Source organism: Battus philenor, unplaced genomic scaffold (genome assembly GCF_028537555.1).
Source record: "Battus philenor isolate CCGP_79_NKW_IND1 unplaced genomic scaffold, ilBatPhil1.0.hap1 SCAF_25, whole genome shotgun sequence".
NCBI lineage: Eukaryota > Metazoa > Arthropoda > Insecta > Lepidoptera > Papilionidae > Battus > Battus philenor.
Window position 1 is genome coordinate 9,483,544 of NW_027181688.1, and position 18,353 is coordinate 9,501,896.

General features: G+C 33.6%; 2 protein-coding genes across 8 annotated transcripts in view; one reads left to right on the forward strand and one right to left on the reverse strand.

The window, feature by feature from the left end:
* Positions 1–6,545, forward strand: part of LOC137924833 (uncharacterized) — an 89,944-nt gene extending 83,399 nt beyond the window's left edge. For 5 of the 7 annotated variants that reach the window (XM_068768205.1, XM_068768206.1, XM_068768209.1 and 2 more), the window contains 2 exons: positions 469–621; positions 6,096–6,545. In XM_068768205.1, coding sequence (XP_068624306.1) covers positions 469–621; positions 6,096–6,144 — 202 coding nt within the window. In that variant the 3' untranslated portion in view covers positions 6,145–6,545. Of the gene's footprint in view, positions 1–468; positions 622–4,987; positions 5,100–6,095 lie in introns of all 7 variants that reach the window. The other 2 variants (XR_011107613.1, XR_011107614.1) reach the window with 2 other exon arrangements.
* A 2,744-nt stretch (positions 6,546–9,289) lies between these two features.
* The window catches only part of ena (enabled), a 59,651-nt gene continuing 50,587 nt past the window's right edge, over positions 9,290–18,353 (reverse strand). The window contains exons 8-15 of the mRNA XM_068768265.1: positions 17,825–17,912; positions 17,688–17,750; positions 17,051–17,254; positions 16,527–16,706; positions 15,623–15,725; positions 14,101–14,189; positions 13,341–13,461; positions 9,290–12,765 (exon numbers count right to left, since the gene is read on the reverse strand). Of these exons, the coding sequence (XP_068624366.1) occupies positions 12,737–12,765; positions 13,341–13,461; positions 14,101–14,189; positions 15,623–15,725; positions 16,527–16,706; positions 17,051–17,254; positions 17,688–17,750; positions 17,825–17,912 (877 nt within the window). The 3' untranslated portion in view covers positions 9,290–12,736. The remainder of the gene's footprint in view (positions 12,766–13,340; positions 13,462–14,100; positions 14,190–15,622; positions 15,726–16,526; positions 16,707–17,050; positions 17,255–17,687; positions 17,751–17,824; positions 17,913–18,353) is intronic.

The window sequence follows — 18,353 nt, forward strand, 5'->3', positions numbered from 1 at the left end:
CCAAAAAGAACAAAGACCGCCCGGTCTTATCACACGGGGCAATCTCTTACAGACAACCATAGGATGGAAACAGTGGAAGTATAAATAATGGGTAGTTAACATGTACAAATCATACATATATACATAAACATACATACTTATAATAAATTAGCTAAAACACGTTTTATAAATATAATACAATTACAAATAAAAACATCAAACCAACCGACTTGGATCACACTTGCCTCGGAAAGAATATAGAAACAAAAAAAAAAGAAATGAATTGAACGATAATCATAGATATAGTAAATATTTATAAAATAGGTGTTATTACCTATATATATATATATATATATATATATATATATATATACATATATATATATATATATATAAGATGTGTATATATATATATACACATCTTATATTCTAATTTCGTGTTTATTATGATTAATATGTTATTATAAATGTAACACCGGATGGTTGCAGCGGCACCGTGTGCGAGGTGTGCGGCAAGACGGTAGCTCGGCGGCTGGGTAAGCAGGGCTACGAATGCCGCGACTGCCAGCTTCGCTGTCACAAACACTGCCACGTCAAGGTGCCATCCACCTGCCCCAACTCCACCGTGCACAACATGGAGCTGTGAGTAACTTTCTTTACCTACCCTACCCTACCCTCATGTTATACCTATCATGACTTCAGACATGACGTCCTCTGCTTGACGTAGGCCTCCCTTATAATTTTCAAATAGTACCTGTTGTAGTCGTTAGTTTCGACACCAACGATACAATCTCCTTCAACTTATCATGATGGGAAAGGTCGCTGGTAAAAGGAAGGTTGGTAGGAGAAAAAAGTCGTGGCTTTGTAACATTAGAGAGTGGACCGGAATCGCCAGCGCTGCTGAGCTATTACGCAGAACCAAAAATAAGGAAGAGAGCAGGAAGCTGATAGCCAACCTCCACTAGTTGGAGAGGCACTTCAAGAAGAAGAAGACCAGTTGTAGGTATTTCAGCGTCTTCTGACTTTATCAAGGTAGTCTGGTCACCTTGCGGAGCGTCCTATTACAGCCTTTGCGAATCCAAGGTCACGATTCCAACAGCGTAATGCCCCAGGGGCGATCTGTTCTGTGTGCCACGTGGCCTGCCCAATGTCAATTCAACTTGTCTTTGATATTTCTATTACTTTCGTCCATACTAACATATAAGTTAAAATTTACATGGTGGAGGATTCCTTCCAATGTAGACAAACGATCTTAAACAAGTTTCTCTATCCTTCTGTGTGTGGACGTCTTACGTTACACTATGTCGATGTCTGTGATATACAGAACCTTAAGGCTCTTATCTATGCACTAAAAATCTGATCGCATCGCACTCATATAATAGTCCAATGAAATATCCTTAAACAGAAAATCTTATGTCATCGCTGCTTGAAACTTAAGCCGAAGCTAGATGGATCAGTTAAGCTTTTCTACTGTAAAAAAGTCCAGGTTATGTGACCAGCTCCATAAAGCATCTGCCTATGTGACGCAAGAACTTGGCTTTCTACCAATCAAATAGTATAGCTAGATCCTATGACCCTAAGTAAATCAATGACCATCCAATCATAAGTTTGATACATAAAAAATAAATATAGATTGAAACATACCTTTCTAGAATATGACTTCTCCTGTGTCTTATTTAATTTTCTCTTCGTACCAACTAAATATATTTATGCATGATTAATAGATTTGAAAGGAACAATTTTGCTCCCCTCTTTATTTTTATAAATTAGTTCTAAAATTATAGGTATATCGACTCCTTACAGCTATTTAGTGTATTTTTCTGACTGTACAGCAGTATCTCTCTTTGAAAATTTTCGATTTTTCTCAAGTATCAAATCTTTTACCTCATTTTTTTACACTTTATATATTTGTAACTACTTTAATTAAAAATTGTTTACTAAATATACTTTTTGTTATGTATATCATACATATATAATGACTATATGTCAGACTTGTGACTGACTGAACGACAGACTGAATGACAGCCATTTATAATTGCTACAGAGAAGATAAATTTTATTTAAAATTATAATAAATACCCCTATAAATAAAATAATAAATATTAAGAAAAATATAGATTTGAACAATTTATTTAATCTATATTACAGTTCGTTGGACAGAGTTAATATCTAAAAATAATAACTGATTTTATTGGTTACTCATACGAGCTGAGGATGTGTTTACACGGGGACAAAAAAGATTACCAAATCATCAACAGTCTTTTGCATGAGGCGGACATATACTCTTGCTCTACTTTTTCTTTTTCTTTTTACCTTACGATTTAGCTTGTTTCTGGACTGATTTCTTCTTAACTTGTGATTCGCGTGTCCTTGCTTCCTGTTAAATTTAGGCTTTATCCCGATAAACGCCCTCTACTAGGCATAAGCTTATCCCTAAGATTGCCATGTGAACTGGGTTCACGTTGCCATCAATCGGCTTGTGGTCGCCACTCGAGAAACTTTTGGCCCCAACAACCATCTGTTGCATAAGCGATGCCCCTGTCCACTAACACTTTAGACGAGCAATTCCTTGAGCTACATGGGTGACCTTAGCTCGTCTACAAATTTCCTCAAATTTGATATACCTATCTTCTAGGTTCACTTCCAACAATGTAAAAATAGATTGTTACTTGCACACTTTTTATAAAAGTAACCGCATGAAAACACATTTTAAATTTCTTTTCAATTATTAGCGCCCAATAATTGTATCTGTCCCTTTCATTTGCATGTATGATAATTGTATCTGTCCCTTTCATTTGCATAAAGTGCAGTTGAAAGAGCGCTATATTAACTCTGTCCAGTAAAAACCTATTTTTTTATCAAGAAGACATAGTTATTAAATTGTTAAAAGTGATTCAACATTCCTGTCCTAAATAATATGATCAAGGGCAATCATTTATTTTAGGTTTTTTGTGAATTTCTAGTTTTATTTTTTAATTGATATATTTGTCTAAAGCACCGGGTATAATTAACCGTACGTAATTTCCAGCTACATGTATCACTAGAACAATGTAGAAAGCTGTAGATTATTATTCGTTTTCATTTTTTTGTTCTTACATCGTTGTAGAGTTTAAGTAAATTTTCTACTCGTGAGAAGATATTCGAATACATGTTTAAATCAAGTAATTTGCTACGAAATCATTTAAGTTGCTTCAATTAGTGGTAATAGACAAATTAACAAAAGAATTCAGCAGGCAGGTGTAGTTTGACGTTTCACATACAACCTAGGATGTTACAAATATGAAAACGCACTCTATAACAAGCCAACACTTTAGCTAAACGTGTATTCGAATATTAAAACGGTTTTTGGTTTGAGCTAAGTAGAATTTTAGAAGCTATTGTAGAAATTCTTCTGCATGGCTAATTTGTAGTATCTGTATTATTGTTTCTACTTTTGAACAGATCAAAGTGACACGGTCACATCTTTGGATTTTTTATTATAAAAATCTTGTTTAAAAGTCTGTGCAAAATTTTCCAACTGATACTGGCAACACTATTCATAATACGTTTATGTCAATGAATATATCAGTGTTACTTTAACAGTTTGAGAGTAAACAAGACTTCAGTTTTTTGCTTAGTTACGTATTACACTTAAAATATTTTATGTATGTAGATGTTATTTACTTCACTGTCATATAATACTACGTAGTTTGTTCAACTATGTTTATTGTTATGATACACATATACTTAAAACTAGTTGAAAAGGATGTAGCGTAGAAGTTTAGACGAGTGACGTCACATAAAACTGTCACGATGACAGCTGTCACTTTGGTGTCATATTTAGCACGTTATGAATGACTTTTAATTCTTTAGTCATATTAACTATATTGTATCTATGAATATTAAATGTATTTATAAATTATTATTTCAGAACTTAGCGTAATATTGTTTAAAATTAAATGTTTCTTTAATCATAATACTTTATGATATTTACTTACCACCCTGGCTTCTAACACATATCTCAATATTAAGACATCAAATTAAAAATTGTATTCTAAATCTATAGATATTTAGTAATATCTTTTTATTGAATTATACTATTGCCTTACGTCTTGAACTCTCTCTCTCTTATTCTTCTCGTGAATTTAAAGTAAAAGATTTTCCAGCTGCAAAAATTAATGTTTTAACATATATACTATCATTACGTATAATTTTGTGACATTTCCTTTTGACACTAACAAAAACACGTCTTTTCACAGCTTAAAATCTAGCTTCCTTTCTTTTGCTTCGTTTCCGGAGGGTACATTTAAAATTTTTTGATTGTGTCGGCAATGTTGCTGTCATAATTATTTTAAAAATTTTAAATGTTTAATGTCGCCAGTTGTTATATACACTTTCAGTAGTAGGCTAAACTAATGGCGTACATGTTACCATTATATATTTCGTATTCGGCCTCTGCTTATCCGTATTTTTATTTTTAACGCTGCCAAGGTCCCATTCCCATAGCTTTGGAAATGGAAGGTACTTATTAGTTTTTAATACTTTTCGATATTTGTGTCGTCTACCGGGCCTGTTGTCAGAAAAATGTGTTGCCATAAATTTTACAAGTCACTATATTGTAATTATTTTTTATTCAATGGGCAACTTGCTGTTTATTTTAAAAAATTGGGATTATTTGTTTTAAAAATATGTGCACACAATTTTTATGAAAGAAATATTTTTGGCTAATGCTTAAAAGCTTATACATTATTGTTGAATGAATAATAAATCATACAACAATCGTAGAGTAACTTGGGTACATTTGAAAGCTTTTTACAAAACGCGAAGAAAGCTAATTCATTGTACGCACGCAGGAAATACACATTTATTCGCATCTGTCATTTGGCGGGAATACCCTTCATTTTGAATACCATAAACATGAAAAATAGATCATAAATGTCACATACTGTAGTTTTTTTTCTTAAATAGTCAGTTTAATGAACTTCAACAAATACTATATTTAATGTATTTATTTATGAAATTCTTTTAGATCGATGCTCCCCGTGCTGAGCGAATAATCAAGATAAGTGAGAAGACTGCAAGAAAAATATAAAAAAATTAAAAAAAAACAAGCTTCGTTCAGGTCCTTTAAAAGAATTAAAGTTTGTAGCAGTCACGTTATCCTCGTTTGGCTTGCGCTTGTTCTGTTTGACTGCATGCAAGTTACGTTGCGTTCGTACAAACCTTTGACATTGAGGTCCTGAACCTTTTATAACTGAAAAAAGTTTTAGTTGTTGGTTATGCACGACGAACTAATCGTTTGCTGTTATATTTTTTTAAGACTCACCTATGATCGGAATACATGCATCGATTTTTAGTACTTGCATTGTAAAGATAACTAAAATGATATTTAATATTACTTTGAAACCCTAAATCTTGAAATATTTGAAAACACAGAAAAAATAGTCTAAGATGATATTTAATTAAAACATTTTTGTAAATGCTGTCCAATCGAAATAAAAGTAAAGAATACAGTTTAAAAAGAAATTACTATGAATTTATTTTAATATAATTAATTTTTTTATCCCGACTTGCAATTAATATATAGACAGTAATGTTAGCTGTAATCTGTCACTTTAAGAACTGAAATTTTGGTATCGATTTAGAGATTAATATACCTGTTTTATCTATATCTACCAAATTCGTCAATACGTTCTTTTGGTAAAGTTTTTGCTTTTACAAGATCTCCGAGGCAATGTTTAGGTTTCTTTTACTAAAATAAAAAAATCCAAAAAACATTTGGGTTACTATAAATTACTTCATACGTTTTGGGAATGGCATGTACAACTTCGGGTTATTTCAACGTTAATTAAAGATATTAATTAATATTCTTAAATATATATGCTAAAGGTATACGTATATAGCTTTCGCGCCCTTTTCAGGTATGAGTCATTTGTCAGAACAGACAGCAGACTTATATTGACTATGGCAACACTTCGTAAATCGCTGCATCTATTCCGATCGTCAATTGTTACACTTATTTCAATGTATCTGTATGTAATGATTAATTTTTTAAATTTATTTTTGTTATGTTGCTTAAGTAACTTGTGTTAAAATTAATGTTAAAATTGTAAATTGAAATGTTATTTTCTTCACAGGGCTTATATCTCGTCCCCGTACACGGACAAGAATCTAAGGATGCTGTGAACGGCCGGAGATCGCTTGCTCGCACAATTATTGGTGTAATCTACTTACGAGATGTCTACTTAAACTATTTAATTATTGTTACATAAACATGTACAAGTACAATGAGTACGTGCTACCAGGTATACACTTGTATAGGCTTTTTTACAAATCTCTCTATTTATTTGATAATGTCAATGGTTCAAATCGTTGGCCGCTTGATTTAAATGTTATCTCTTTGAAACCGTTACCCAGAGCCTCGTTTATTATTGATATATGAACTAATGAAGTGTACAGATAATATTCCATCTGATTGCATTCTGTTTTGATTTCCTATATAACGGTTAAATTCATAAAATTTTTAAGAACACTTTACTATGTGTTCTGTAATAAAATTACCAATTTTGATGCCATGAATAAAATATTCTATCATTTATGACAACTATAACATTCGAAAGGGCATCTGGCAACATTCGACGCCACAGAATTAAAGTTGACAGTGCAAGCATCCAACGATTTAAACAATTGATTTATATATTTAGATGTAAGAGTTAAAAGTAGAGGTATCCAAATTTAAATCCATTACTACGTTCGGCTTCAATCCGCTTCCCTTCGCCTCGACGCGATGTTAGATAGATTAGAAATCGCTAGAGCCAGCCTTCGCCCGATTACCAGACCGCCAAAGTCTCCAGCGAGAAATATTTTCACTGATATACCGCTACCTCACATCTAAAAGTTACGACAATATTCAATATATATTAAATATAGTTACCAATATATTTGTTTACGGTTTCTGTTGTTTACGTTGTTGTCGATTGCACAAATTTATTAATAAATTCTTTAGGTCGTCGTTTTCCATCCTTTACGTCACTTAACTGTGTAAAAAACACAGATAGCTTGCAACAATATTCATAAATTTATGAGCATGTGAGTAATTTTCAAAAGAACTTAAATTTTGGACAACAATTTTGGACGTAAAAGATGGCAACACTACGACCATAGATTATATAGCTCGAATATAAATTAGCATAAGTGCTTCACACAAGTGACCTGTTGTTATGGAGTGCAATAGGTTTAACTGTACCAGTTAAGAACACATGCGCTTGAAGCTTTGACGTTTAAAACATTTAGAGTTAGTGCGCGGCCATATTTAACCGTTGATGATTTATTTTGAACTTCTCATAAACGTATGAGATTTATTTCGTAGAGTGATTGAGAAGTTATTTATGTTTTAAATTACATTTTATATTAAAACGTACCATTACGTAATAGTTTTCTATCTGGCAACACTGTATTGTTACTGTCATTTGTTAACAAAAAAATGAATTGTCATTATTTATTAGTACAAACTGTTACAGCGCCATCTTGATGTATTGATTTTATATTTTACGTTGAAGAATAATTGCTCTTTATATTTAAATCAAAACATTTATAATCTACATATATGGTTGTTAACGCATATTCGACTATGTGGTTATTGTCCGTCGAAAGTTTACACTTATTTATAAATGTTGGCATTGTGTTTTCTATATAATTTTATTTTCTTTTTCTTTATTTAATAAAAAGCCTTTTTTTACATATTGGTTTTATTATATCCTCACCAGACGATCCTAGAGATAGTTTTAAATTATTCAGGTCAATCCTCTGGCCTGCTATATTAAAAAACAAGCATTGTGTTCCTTCCTATGTAGAATTTTTTATATAATTTATATAGCTTTCGACCATAAGATACTGCTGGACATGGACTTCCTCCAATAGATTTAATCACCACTCGGAAGTCATCTGTATCATTCATTATCTTTTTCTTATTGAAAACATTTATTAACGTTCATGACGTGATCCGATAGTTATAATAATAGAGCAAGGTCGATCAGAAAAGTGATACCCGAATTTATTAAATCAACTTTTTAACTAAAAAAAAACTATTTGGTTGTATGATATCCAATCATTTAGTGATCGTCAAGATCTTAAAATATACGTACTGTAGCGGCAGCTAAATGGCCAATTCTGTTCGAAGCCGTGTATAATATATTGGCATGTGGGTAGTGTCAACTTGGAATAACAGCCGGAATTTTGGATAGATGATTGCATTAGGTGACTTTGGTAAAATTTCGACGAATATCTATTGATTTAATTTACGATAACAATTAGGTAATGAAATAAAACACCAAATACATTTTACTTAGGTACAGTTTATTGACTCCAGCGTATGTACACAGACAATGCTCTCGCCGCATCGTCTGTAACGTCCGAGATCATTACGTGTACGTTTTTAATCTGTGGCAGTACAATCATATCGCTCGCTGTAATCAAAATGGCGCGCGGCACAGACAGCTTAAAACATATACTTAATAAAACAAAAGCTTTTTTTAAAATTAGGTCCAAATTAATTTACGTTATGCGCTGAATTTTACTGCATGAATTATATTTGGACAACCTCGTGCCATTTTAATTAAAACGAAACGTAGATAACACAAACAATGCTGTATAATCTGTGGTATAGTGTAACGAAATTATAAACTCTAAGAGATATAAGTCATTTTAAGGAATCTAGGAGTTCCGACTTGCAATTGCAAGGTGAGCGTATAAAAATGTATAAGTCGATTACTTAAACAAAACATGTCCAGTGGCATTCTTTATGAATTAAAATCTAAATGGCGTAAGAGAGAGAAATTAAAGATCACAGTAAAAGACTTTAAAGAAATAATTAGACCATAGTGAAATCAGTAAACATCATGTGGGTCATATAGAATATGCCATCAATACAAACACTTCAAAATAAATGAAAATTGATATAAGCTTTACAATCTACAGTGAGGAAAATGCAAAATCAAATTAACACTCTGCTCTTCGCATACGTACCACACTTATATTTGCAACGAAATAAATCAAACTTGCAAGCAAACCAAAGCGTAATATTGTGATCACCAATAATACAACTGGATACAAAATTTATTTACAATAATACAACTGACTACAATAATCGCCCAATCAAATCAATACGTCAATACAACATAATTTGGTAACGTACTCTAGCATCGAAACAGATTTAACTGCATCATTGCAATTATATATCGAATACTAAAAAAATAGCTTCATACATATATGTATTTATTAAAAATAAATGTGGCAAAAAAATCGAATCCAAATAAACGAAAAAAAATGTCATCTGTCAGTTTTGGCGGCAAATGGAGGACGCACATCAAACGCCAAACAGATGAAAAATTAGAATTTGAATTCAAAATGATATTATACTAAAAAAATATGACGATATACATAGCAAAAGTATTCACACTGATAAATATAAATGTCAATAAATACAATCTTTGATAATACTGAGACCAATACAAAATAAGAATGTATATAAAAGTTTGGAGCAACTACGATTTAAGTTGGATCAACTTTAATACTATACACGTCTATACATAGTTGTATAAATATCACTAAATTGGAGTAAATTTATTTTGGGAGGAAAAACTTTTGTTTTCCTTATTCATATTGGAATTCTTCGATAAATGCGAACTCAGTTCTGAGCGTAATGGAATAGCCAAGCACCAGCCGACCTCAACAGAGGATTTGTAATTAAAAAAAAAATGATTTACAAATTGAAAATAAATACTTCGAAAATGTTTTTTTTTTTAAATCGCCACTCGATGTAGGCCGATCGGAAGCCACCCCGTATGGTATCAGTTCGCTAACTTACATCTATATATGTGATCTTTAGACGGTCTATTGCCGCCCTTGTGTACTTCTAAGCCTCCCACTTTATTGTGATACATACATATTTATATATATATTTATGTATATATATATCTCGTGACGGGTATGTTATTTAAGCGCTTAGTAACTAGTTTGGCCTATTACGCTTTTTAAAATTAAATTTATCGAAAATTAAACCGCAATCTTAAACCATTCTCCATACAATTAGTAACTCTTTTGTGTTTATTGAAATGCAGTCTCTAAATAACCTTCTTATAACCTTTAGTTCATTACATAAAAACTTGTAAAAATCCTATAATAGCGTAAAGGATTTATTAAGTGGTATTTTGGTAAATAATTGCTTTACAATTGTGTTAAGAATATTAACAAAAATGGCCACCAAAAAACGCACCTGAGGTTGTTGTAAGTTCTTCTCAGATTTGGGCGCGTTAGAAACAATCTTAGCTTTAAGATGAAAGACACTAATGATTGGAATTCAATCTGAACTAATTTCTTTTAAATTGATAAATGATCCGTTGTGGATAATATGAAAAAATTAATGTATTTTGTACTTTTAAAAACTTCAAGTTACAAATGCTTCGGTTCAGTAATTTTTTTAAATATAAAATTAGGCGCAAGTAAAGTCTTTTAAGTTACTTAATATGTATAAAAGAGTATAATACGCCCTGTCTATGTGCGGTGGATAGAAAATACATACACACATATATAAATTATATATTTGTATGAGTGAATAAGGAGAGCATAAAAAAGATGACTGTTGTTTCAATACGCGCTTGTATGGCATGGTAGTCAAGATATACAAAATAATCACGTATCATTTTTATTAATGATAATTTTGTGAATTATGTTCCAAATTAAAATTTTAATACGCCACACAAAAACAGGTTACAAATGTATTATTGAACTTATGAAATTTGGAAGACTGAACAATAAAGGGGGTTTATGGAATCGAATTAAAAACCAACCCGACACGAGATTATAGTATTAACACATTAAAGTACACCTTACACTACAACCGCGTACGTACGGCAACACAAGTATCGGCTGTTCACGTTAGAATACGCAACGCACGTGTGCACGACCTTTGTCGCCGACGCGGATCGACTCAATAAATATCAATTAATACTAATTTTAAAATACCTTGACGCTAGACGAGTTACACATACTTCCATTTTCACTGTTCAAATTTTACCAAAAACTCAATGTCACCAGTGGACTTCCAAATCGATAATACATTTGCACGAAATTACGATAACACACATATTGGCATAATAATAAAAAAAAATACAGATAATAAAATCTAAACAGTGAAAAATATCGATAAAAATTCGTACACTTATAGACTATTCATGTAATACGCATTCGAATAAATATATTTTAAGTATAAAATTAAAAAAACACAACTTTCGTTTATGCTTGGATATTGTTTTGACCGCCTTTTGGAAATATCTTCCTTACACAGAGGATATCACGGAATCAAAATGTCAATCTAAAAGTCAAATTCAAATTACAAATCACTTATCACAAATTATGATTAATATATATTATTAAAACTCTGTGTAAGAAGACCTAAGGCGTTTTTATTTTTGTTTATTTTTAGATGACGGGTGTTGCCAGTAGCTCCGTGTCCACGTTGGCAACCCCACCCTCGGGTGTCGAATTCAAATTACATATGTAACTTATCACAAATTATAATCAGTATATATTATAAAAACTCTGTGTAAGAAAAACCGGAGCGTTTTTTCAATTTTTTTAGATGACAGGTGTTGCCGCCTGTTGCGCCGTGTTCACGCTGGCAACCCAACGGGTGTTACCATATTATACCGTGTAGATAAGGATGAACAGATATTTTAAATGATTATTTCCATATTAATTGCAATGTACTTTATAAATTGAACAACACATCAGTAATCATTTTAATTTTTTTCTTCACAAACAGTTAACGAATGTCATTACTTTTCAATGTGAAAGTGATTCTATGTGGTGTTTGTTTAAAGATATTTAAATCCACCCAACTCTTTTTTTACACGATTTTTAATTGAAAATATTTTTTTAATTCTACCCGGAACGTGCATAAAAATTTCAACGTCATCGTAAGTTTTGTGTAGCTGGATATAAAGAATTATATAGTCACTTTGAGAAACCAAAAAAAAAACATGCTTTAATGGCGGACATTATAATAACTAAAAAAGAACAAACGGTCCAGAATGATGTTCTAAGCCAACAGTATAGTTTTTATCTGACGTATCTACCGCTGATTTTAAGTGCTTAAAGGTAAAGTAACGGAGAAGGCATATTATTCAACAAATGAATATTAAAAATTCTTGGCAGTGATGTTGCTTATTTTGTTTTCATTCAGGCTATATCCGATAAAATGTGTGTGCATAAACCGATATTTCCTGCTGCTTCTACACAACCATAACATCTTGTGAAGCAGAGTAGAGTCAAAAATGAAACAGATTTTATCCCTAATCTATTTAGCATTTTTGGTCCGGTTTGTGATAAATACTTTGTTACAAATTTTGTATTTTGTTTGCTTTTTATCAAATAACGATGAACAGATATAAAATTATTTTTTATTTATAATATATATATATTTCCCAGGAACGAGTTAAAAAAGAGTTGGGTGTGAATATAATTCAACGTTACATGTGTAAAAATAACAGTTTCATGTACACTTCTACACAATAATTAGCTTGTCAAAGTTTAACATGCTAACACCCAGTGACAGACACTGAATTATCGTTAATCGACAACAAATCGATATTATCGATTACATCGGCTTCGAAGAATCGATTGTTACATTCGTAACTTAAACATCAAGACATCTCTGTTTCGAGTTAAAATAAATGTTCACCAACGGCAGACTAGCTTCACTCGGGGCGGCGCGAGGGCCTTACCTACGCGCGAACTCCGCCTTCATCGCTGCAACCAAACGTTATAATTATTTACGGCCATTTTGTCTCATCTATGAATTAAAGAATTTAATAAAAATAATCAATAGTAATTTTCTTAATAAATTAGACAACTTAAAAACTAGTTCCAAAATATATTCATCCAAAATACTGCCACGTCTGAAGACTGTACCAGATATGTGAAGTGGTTGTTTACAATAAGCTGTATAAAAAGGCTCAAAGTTATCCATAGACCATGAACACGTCCATATATGATGAAGGCAGCGTAAGACAGGTGTCAACCTGGCAATCTTTGTGGAAGTTAAGCCTTGCAGTGGGCGTCTGTTGACTGACATGAAGATTTATTTCATTTCATCATCATTTCAGCAGCAGGACTTTCACTGTTGAAGACAGGCCTCCCCCATAGATTTTCAATAACACCATTGGAAGCAACCTATATCCAACATGAAATTTACAGTATAGCAACTCTCACAACACAAACATTATTTGAATTTTTTTTTCCATTTATCTATTGAAACTATAGAGAAAGATACATAAAAATTCAGAGAAGTGGAGAGAGAGAGAGAGTATTAGAGAAGGTCATACCGTCGATGATCTCCCTCTTGATCAGGTTGAGCTGTTGGCGCATCTCGCGCAGTACGTCCTGTTTGAAGGCATCCCACTCAGCCGCCGACACGCAACCACCTTCGCCGCCACCGTTCACCTGCTGTACAAACACACAAATCTTATAAATCTATCGATTAGTGTAATAACAAAGAATGTTGCGTTTAATGAATCGGCTATTGACGTCACAAGCTAATTAGTAACACCTCTAGTTAAGGCACAGTAACTAACAATGTTGTCAATGTAATATACTGGATCATTGGTTAAAGATGTAAAAACCCTAATATGACCTATGCAACTATCAACAAAAAGCTTTAAAGCTTTTACTTCTCTTTATATTTCATTCTATATAATGTGACCACTATTAAAAATATGGCGCTAATTGAGTTTGTTTTATTAGAACAGGGTGACAGCTGAATAATATAACCTATAGTTATGAGAGCTTTAAAAACGGTTTTTCTATCTTATTGTTGTAGCCAATGATATTTGAATAGCGTCATATAGCGTACATCAATTTGTCAAGATCATCATAGTTCCTATTGAAAACCTTTTTTATCTGACTTACACTGTTGCCCAAATGGTATTTGAACATTCCTCAGTATCGAGGTGGGAGAGCATTGAGGGCCTTAAGACCTCTTTAAAGGAAGCGAAGCACGAGGGTTGCCGGAGGAGCCTCGACTCTGACCGTTACTAACTAATAATGAAGTGAAATGGATAATTATATAACAGATGAACGTTGTACCTTGAGTATTGTCTCTTCGCTGGCGGAGCCAAAGCGCTTTCGCACGGAACGTGGAGACTGCGGAGGCTGCTGGGCTGACTCTGAGTTCGCTGCAATTAAAAGTAACAAATTTTTATTATTTAACATCCTTGGTAAATTTAAACCTAAAGAAAAATAGTCGAAAGAGTTATTGTCCTATGTCCGTCCTATCTGCAATACTGTCATAATGTATATGCCCAAAACTTAAAAAAATAAAAACTATAATATTACAACTATACATGTATATTTTAATAATTCGTTATTCGAAATAAGTGAATGAAATAATTATTTTAAGATGAGATGTGTAATCTACTGGACGGTGGCACCAGTACCACCAGCAACCCTAGCGTTGTGTACAATTTTATAAATTCTTTCTTATAACAGAGGGCTACACTCGGAATTTCTTTACAAAGTCGAATCAGCAATGAGAAGATGCGTAAACAAACAAAAACGTTGAAGAGTTACTGTGAGGCCTTAAACTTTTGGGGTGAAGACCAATAACTGACAAGTGCAGTGTAAAATGTCCAAAGATAAAGTGAACAAATCCTAGATGCAGGCCGTTTGCAACCCGTTTTATATCAGAAATGAAAATGATGATGACACATACAAAAACACAAATAAATATTTTCATTATATTCATTTATTTGTGTTTTTATATGTGAATATTTTTATAAGTGATTTTTTAAATAGTGAATGAAATGACTCCTAGATGTTGTCTACAGAGAACCCGCTTGATAATATTATTTACAGAAATTTAATCCGCTTTCCGTCCCGCTTGGTAATATGATTTACAGACATTTAATCGGCTTTCTTTCCGTAAGTACACGTTCGACTAATTAACTCTAAATTTGTAGTAACAATTACAAATCTTCCACATAAAAAGAATAAAAATAATTGTGGCAAAATTAAATAAAAGAAAATTACTGTTACTATAGGACATTGATCCAACGTAATATGAAAAGCTGTGGCAGGTGCAGTAAACATTTACACAGATAATAAATTTTTAAATTAAATAATTGTGCACATTTTCCTTAAATTACATGCACCTAAATAAAGATTTAATGGAATCGGGCGTTACCTTGCGGAAGTCCATCTTAAGTAAGAAAAGGACCAATATTTAGCGACCTCCGCACATGCAGTGGTAGTCGTGCAACAAAGTGCACCGCCCGTCGTCGACGGACTGAGCTCACTCTGTGTTTGGCACTAATCGGTGTAACATAACTCCTGAAGATGCCCCGTGGAGGGGTGAAACACGTGTTGAGTAATTTGGCGGTGGCGGTTGTGTGCTTCGCATTGTTTGCCGCATACACATTTATCAGCGGGCTGGCTATATTGGTCCTTTTCTTTCTTACCTAAATAAAGCTTTTACACCTATTCGGAATCAGCATGTATATGAAAATTGATTGATTGGCTGTCTTTACAACGTAATATGCGATATTAAAGTAACAACTGTTTTTAATATATATAAAGCGATGCCAAATGAAATATACGAAGCTTGACTCACGAGTGTTGCCATTACAAGCGGCCGGCATCCGGTGCGGGAGCGTGGCCGACCGTTCCCACGTCTTCAGTGGGGTAGAGTTCGCAGAGTTGTCGGCGGAGGATTCCTGTAACCATCAAATAACCTATATACCTTCGTATCACACAATAGCAGACTATAAAAGTGGATAGATATATAGATTGTATCACTGTGACGTCATCAATTAATATTCTGGCTAAAGCTAGTTAAAGGTTCTGGCATTTCTAAACATGAGGATGAGAGGACTTTGCAGCTTCATTCTTGAATCATTAACGTCGCCTTCATAATGGACATAAGACCATATTTTAAAACGGATTAGCTTCGAGAAAAATTGCACCTTAACGCTATAGAGATAAGGTCTGGATCAGACCCAAAGCATTTACAATTTTTAATAATTCTTCTCACATACTTTTTTATTTCTTTACTCTTATTATTTTATTTATTATGGAATGCAATCCTTATTAACTATACTACATAAAAATACAAAGTAAAAAAATACTATGCCGATTGTAATTTTATTGACAAGCAACCACAATATAGTAAAGTGAAATACTTTTTTGTATTTTTGAAAACATAAATCACAACAGTATACATAACTTACATAACTAAATATTATTTTTTAAACTTAGTACATCGTTATTATTTTTAATTAACTATTTATTATCAATATATTCCTAAACATCGTGCTTATCTAAACTATTTATTTTCAAAGACAGTTGGATATTGAGAGCTGACAAAAAGAAGGTATTTTTTCAAGCTAAACTGCACCTATGATTTATATTAATAAAGTTTATATTGCATACTGATGCCAGTGTGTTTAGCATAGACTACAATCGTGAACTCCGAGGAAAAATGCACTCTAGGCTTGTACTAATAAAGCCCAAATTACCTCAGCGCGGTCGAGATGCGCGCGCCGCCTAGCGAGTGTGCGCGCCATCTCGTGCATCATGCAGTGCAGGGTGCCTCCAGCCGCGCGTGAAGACCCGCCCGACGACGACGAGGAGCCTGAGTGCTCTGCACCAGCCCCACCAGGTGGGGATGCCGCTTCGTTGCTCGCGTTTGCTTGCTGCTAAACATCATATAATTGTCTATTAGTACAAAGATAGTAAGTAGATATATTGACGTCGAATGATATGATGAAAATACCAGGTGCCGTTCATAAAATACGACACCTGTAATTCAATTTTCTTCCCCCTCGTCACACTACGTTACACTCGTACGAGCTCCCCCGTAAATATTTATATCAGCTAACAAGATAATGATCTATGAACGGCATTGAAGTACTCGTATTCTTAGGATGATGATCACATCTTTTTACCCGGTACCCCCTTGTATCATTTCTTGACACAGTAAGTGGCAATATAAGGAAATTATTGCAATTAAATCATATATAATAATGAAATAGTTTCTAACCTTTGCCTGTCGTTTAAGCCTGGCCTGCTGCAGCTGTGCGGCGAAGCCTGTGGGATCTGCGGCTGGTGGCGCTGGCGGCGGGGGCGGAGGTGGCGGCGAAGCACCTGGCGCTGGTCCCGGTGGTGGAGGCGGCGGTGGAGGCGCCGGCGTAGTCACTGGCGGTGCAGCTGGTGCCGGCGGCGGCTGCGGCTGTTGGGGCTGTTGTTGCTGAGGGTACATTGTTAAAGAATAATAAAGTAAATTAATCACATTGAATAATATGTAAAAAAAATGGTGTATTTTCACATAGGCCATCTCTCACTGAAACATTTTAAGTCATGGAAGAGCCCAACTAAATAGAAACTAGAATCAAATTATACTCCCCTATAGAGCATTCTTCCAATTAAAACTACTTTCATAAGGGGTTTATAAAGGGTTTCATACGCACCCTGATCTGACAAGACTACACCATAAACTTAAGACGGGTTTTTTTGTAAGCACTTACACAATAACTTTAAAGCTACACGAGAAATTTATTCTCGTTTAATATTCTTAAGTTTATGTTTACTTAAATTTTATATATGATAATTTCGAAACAGTACATAGATGTGGCAATAAAGTTACTAATTTATGAAGCCTAGGGAAAGGTATAACATACCATCGGTGGTGGTTGTGGGGCAGCCGGTGGTGTCGGAGGCGCAATCGGACCTTGTAGCGGACCCTACAAATAAAAAAAGTGTTAGTTGAAATAAAATAGTTATTATTTAAATGTAAATGAAAGGTGAGCGGGCTTACATTTGCCGGCGCCGGTAGGTTCTGGTGCGGCGGTACAGGCGGCGGGGCGCTGGCAGTTGACAGTGACATGTTAGGCGGCATCGGAGCGCTGTTGATAAATTAATTCATTATATTCATTACGTAATGTACTACGTACGTTACGTAATGTATTGAACTACAGGTATGTTCGTATTTCAAAATCGATTCTAATTTTATCAATATTACATATATATTACTATAGATGGCGCTGCTACTTAACACATAAAAGACGGGAGTCGTAGTACTACGATTTATCTCATATTGGTTCATCGAACTCGTCACCATAAACTCCACGATATAAAACTGATCCGCCTCGACGTCTATCGTTATATTATATTAATTTGAATAGATAATAAAGGCAAAAAGCTATATATCCAACACACTGCATAGTGCAGCTCATAAAAAAGTAGATTTGCTTTAAATGGGAGTTTTGCAATGCATTTGTTGTTAACAACATTATCACGCTCATAAAATATACTAAATTCTTCTTTTAAATATGTACTTTAAAAAA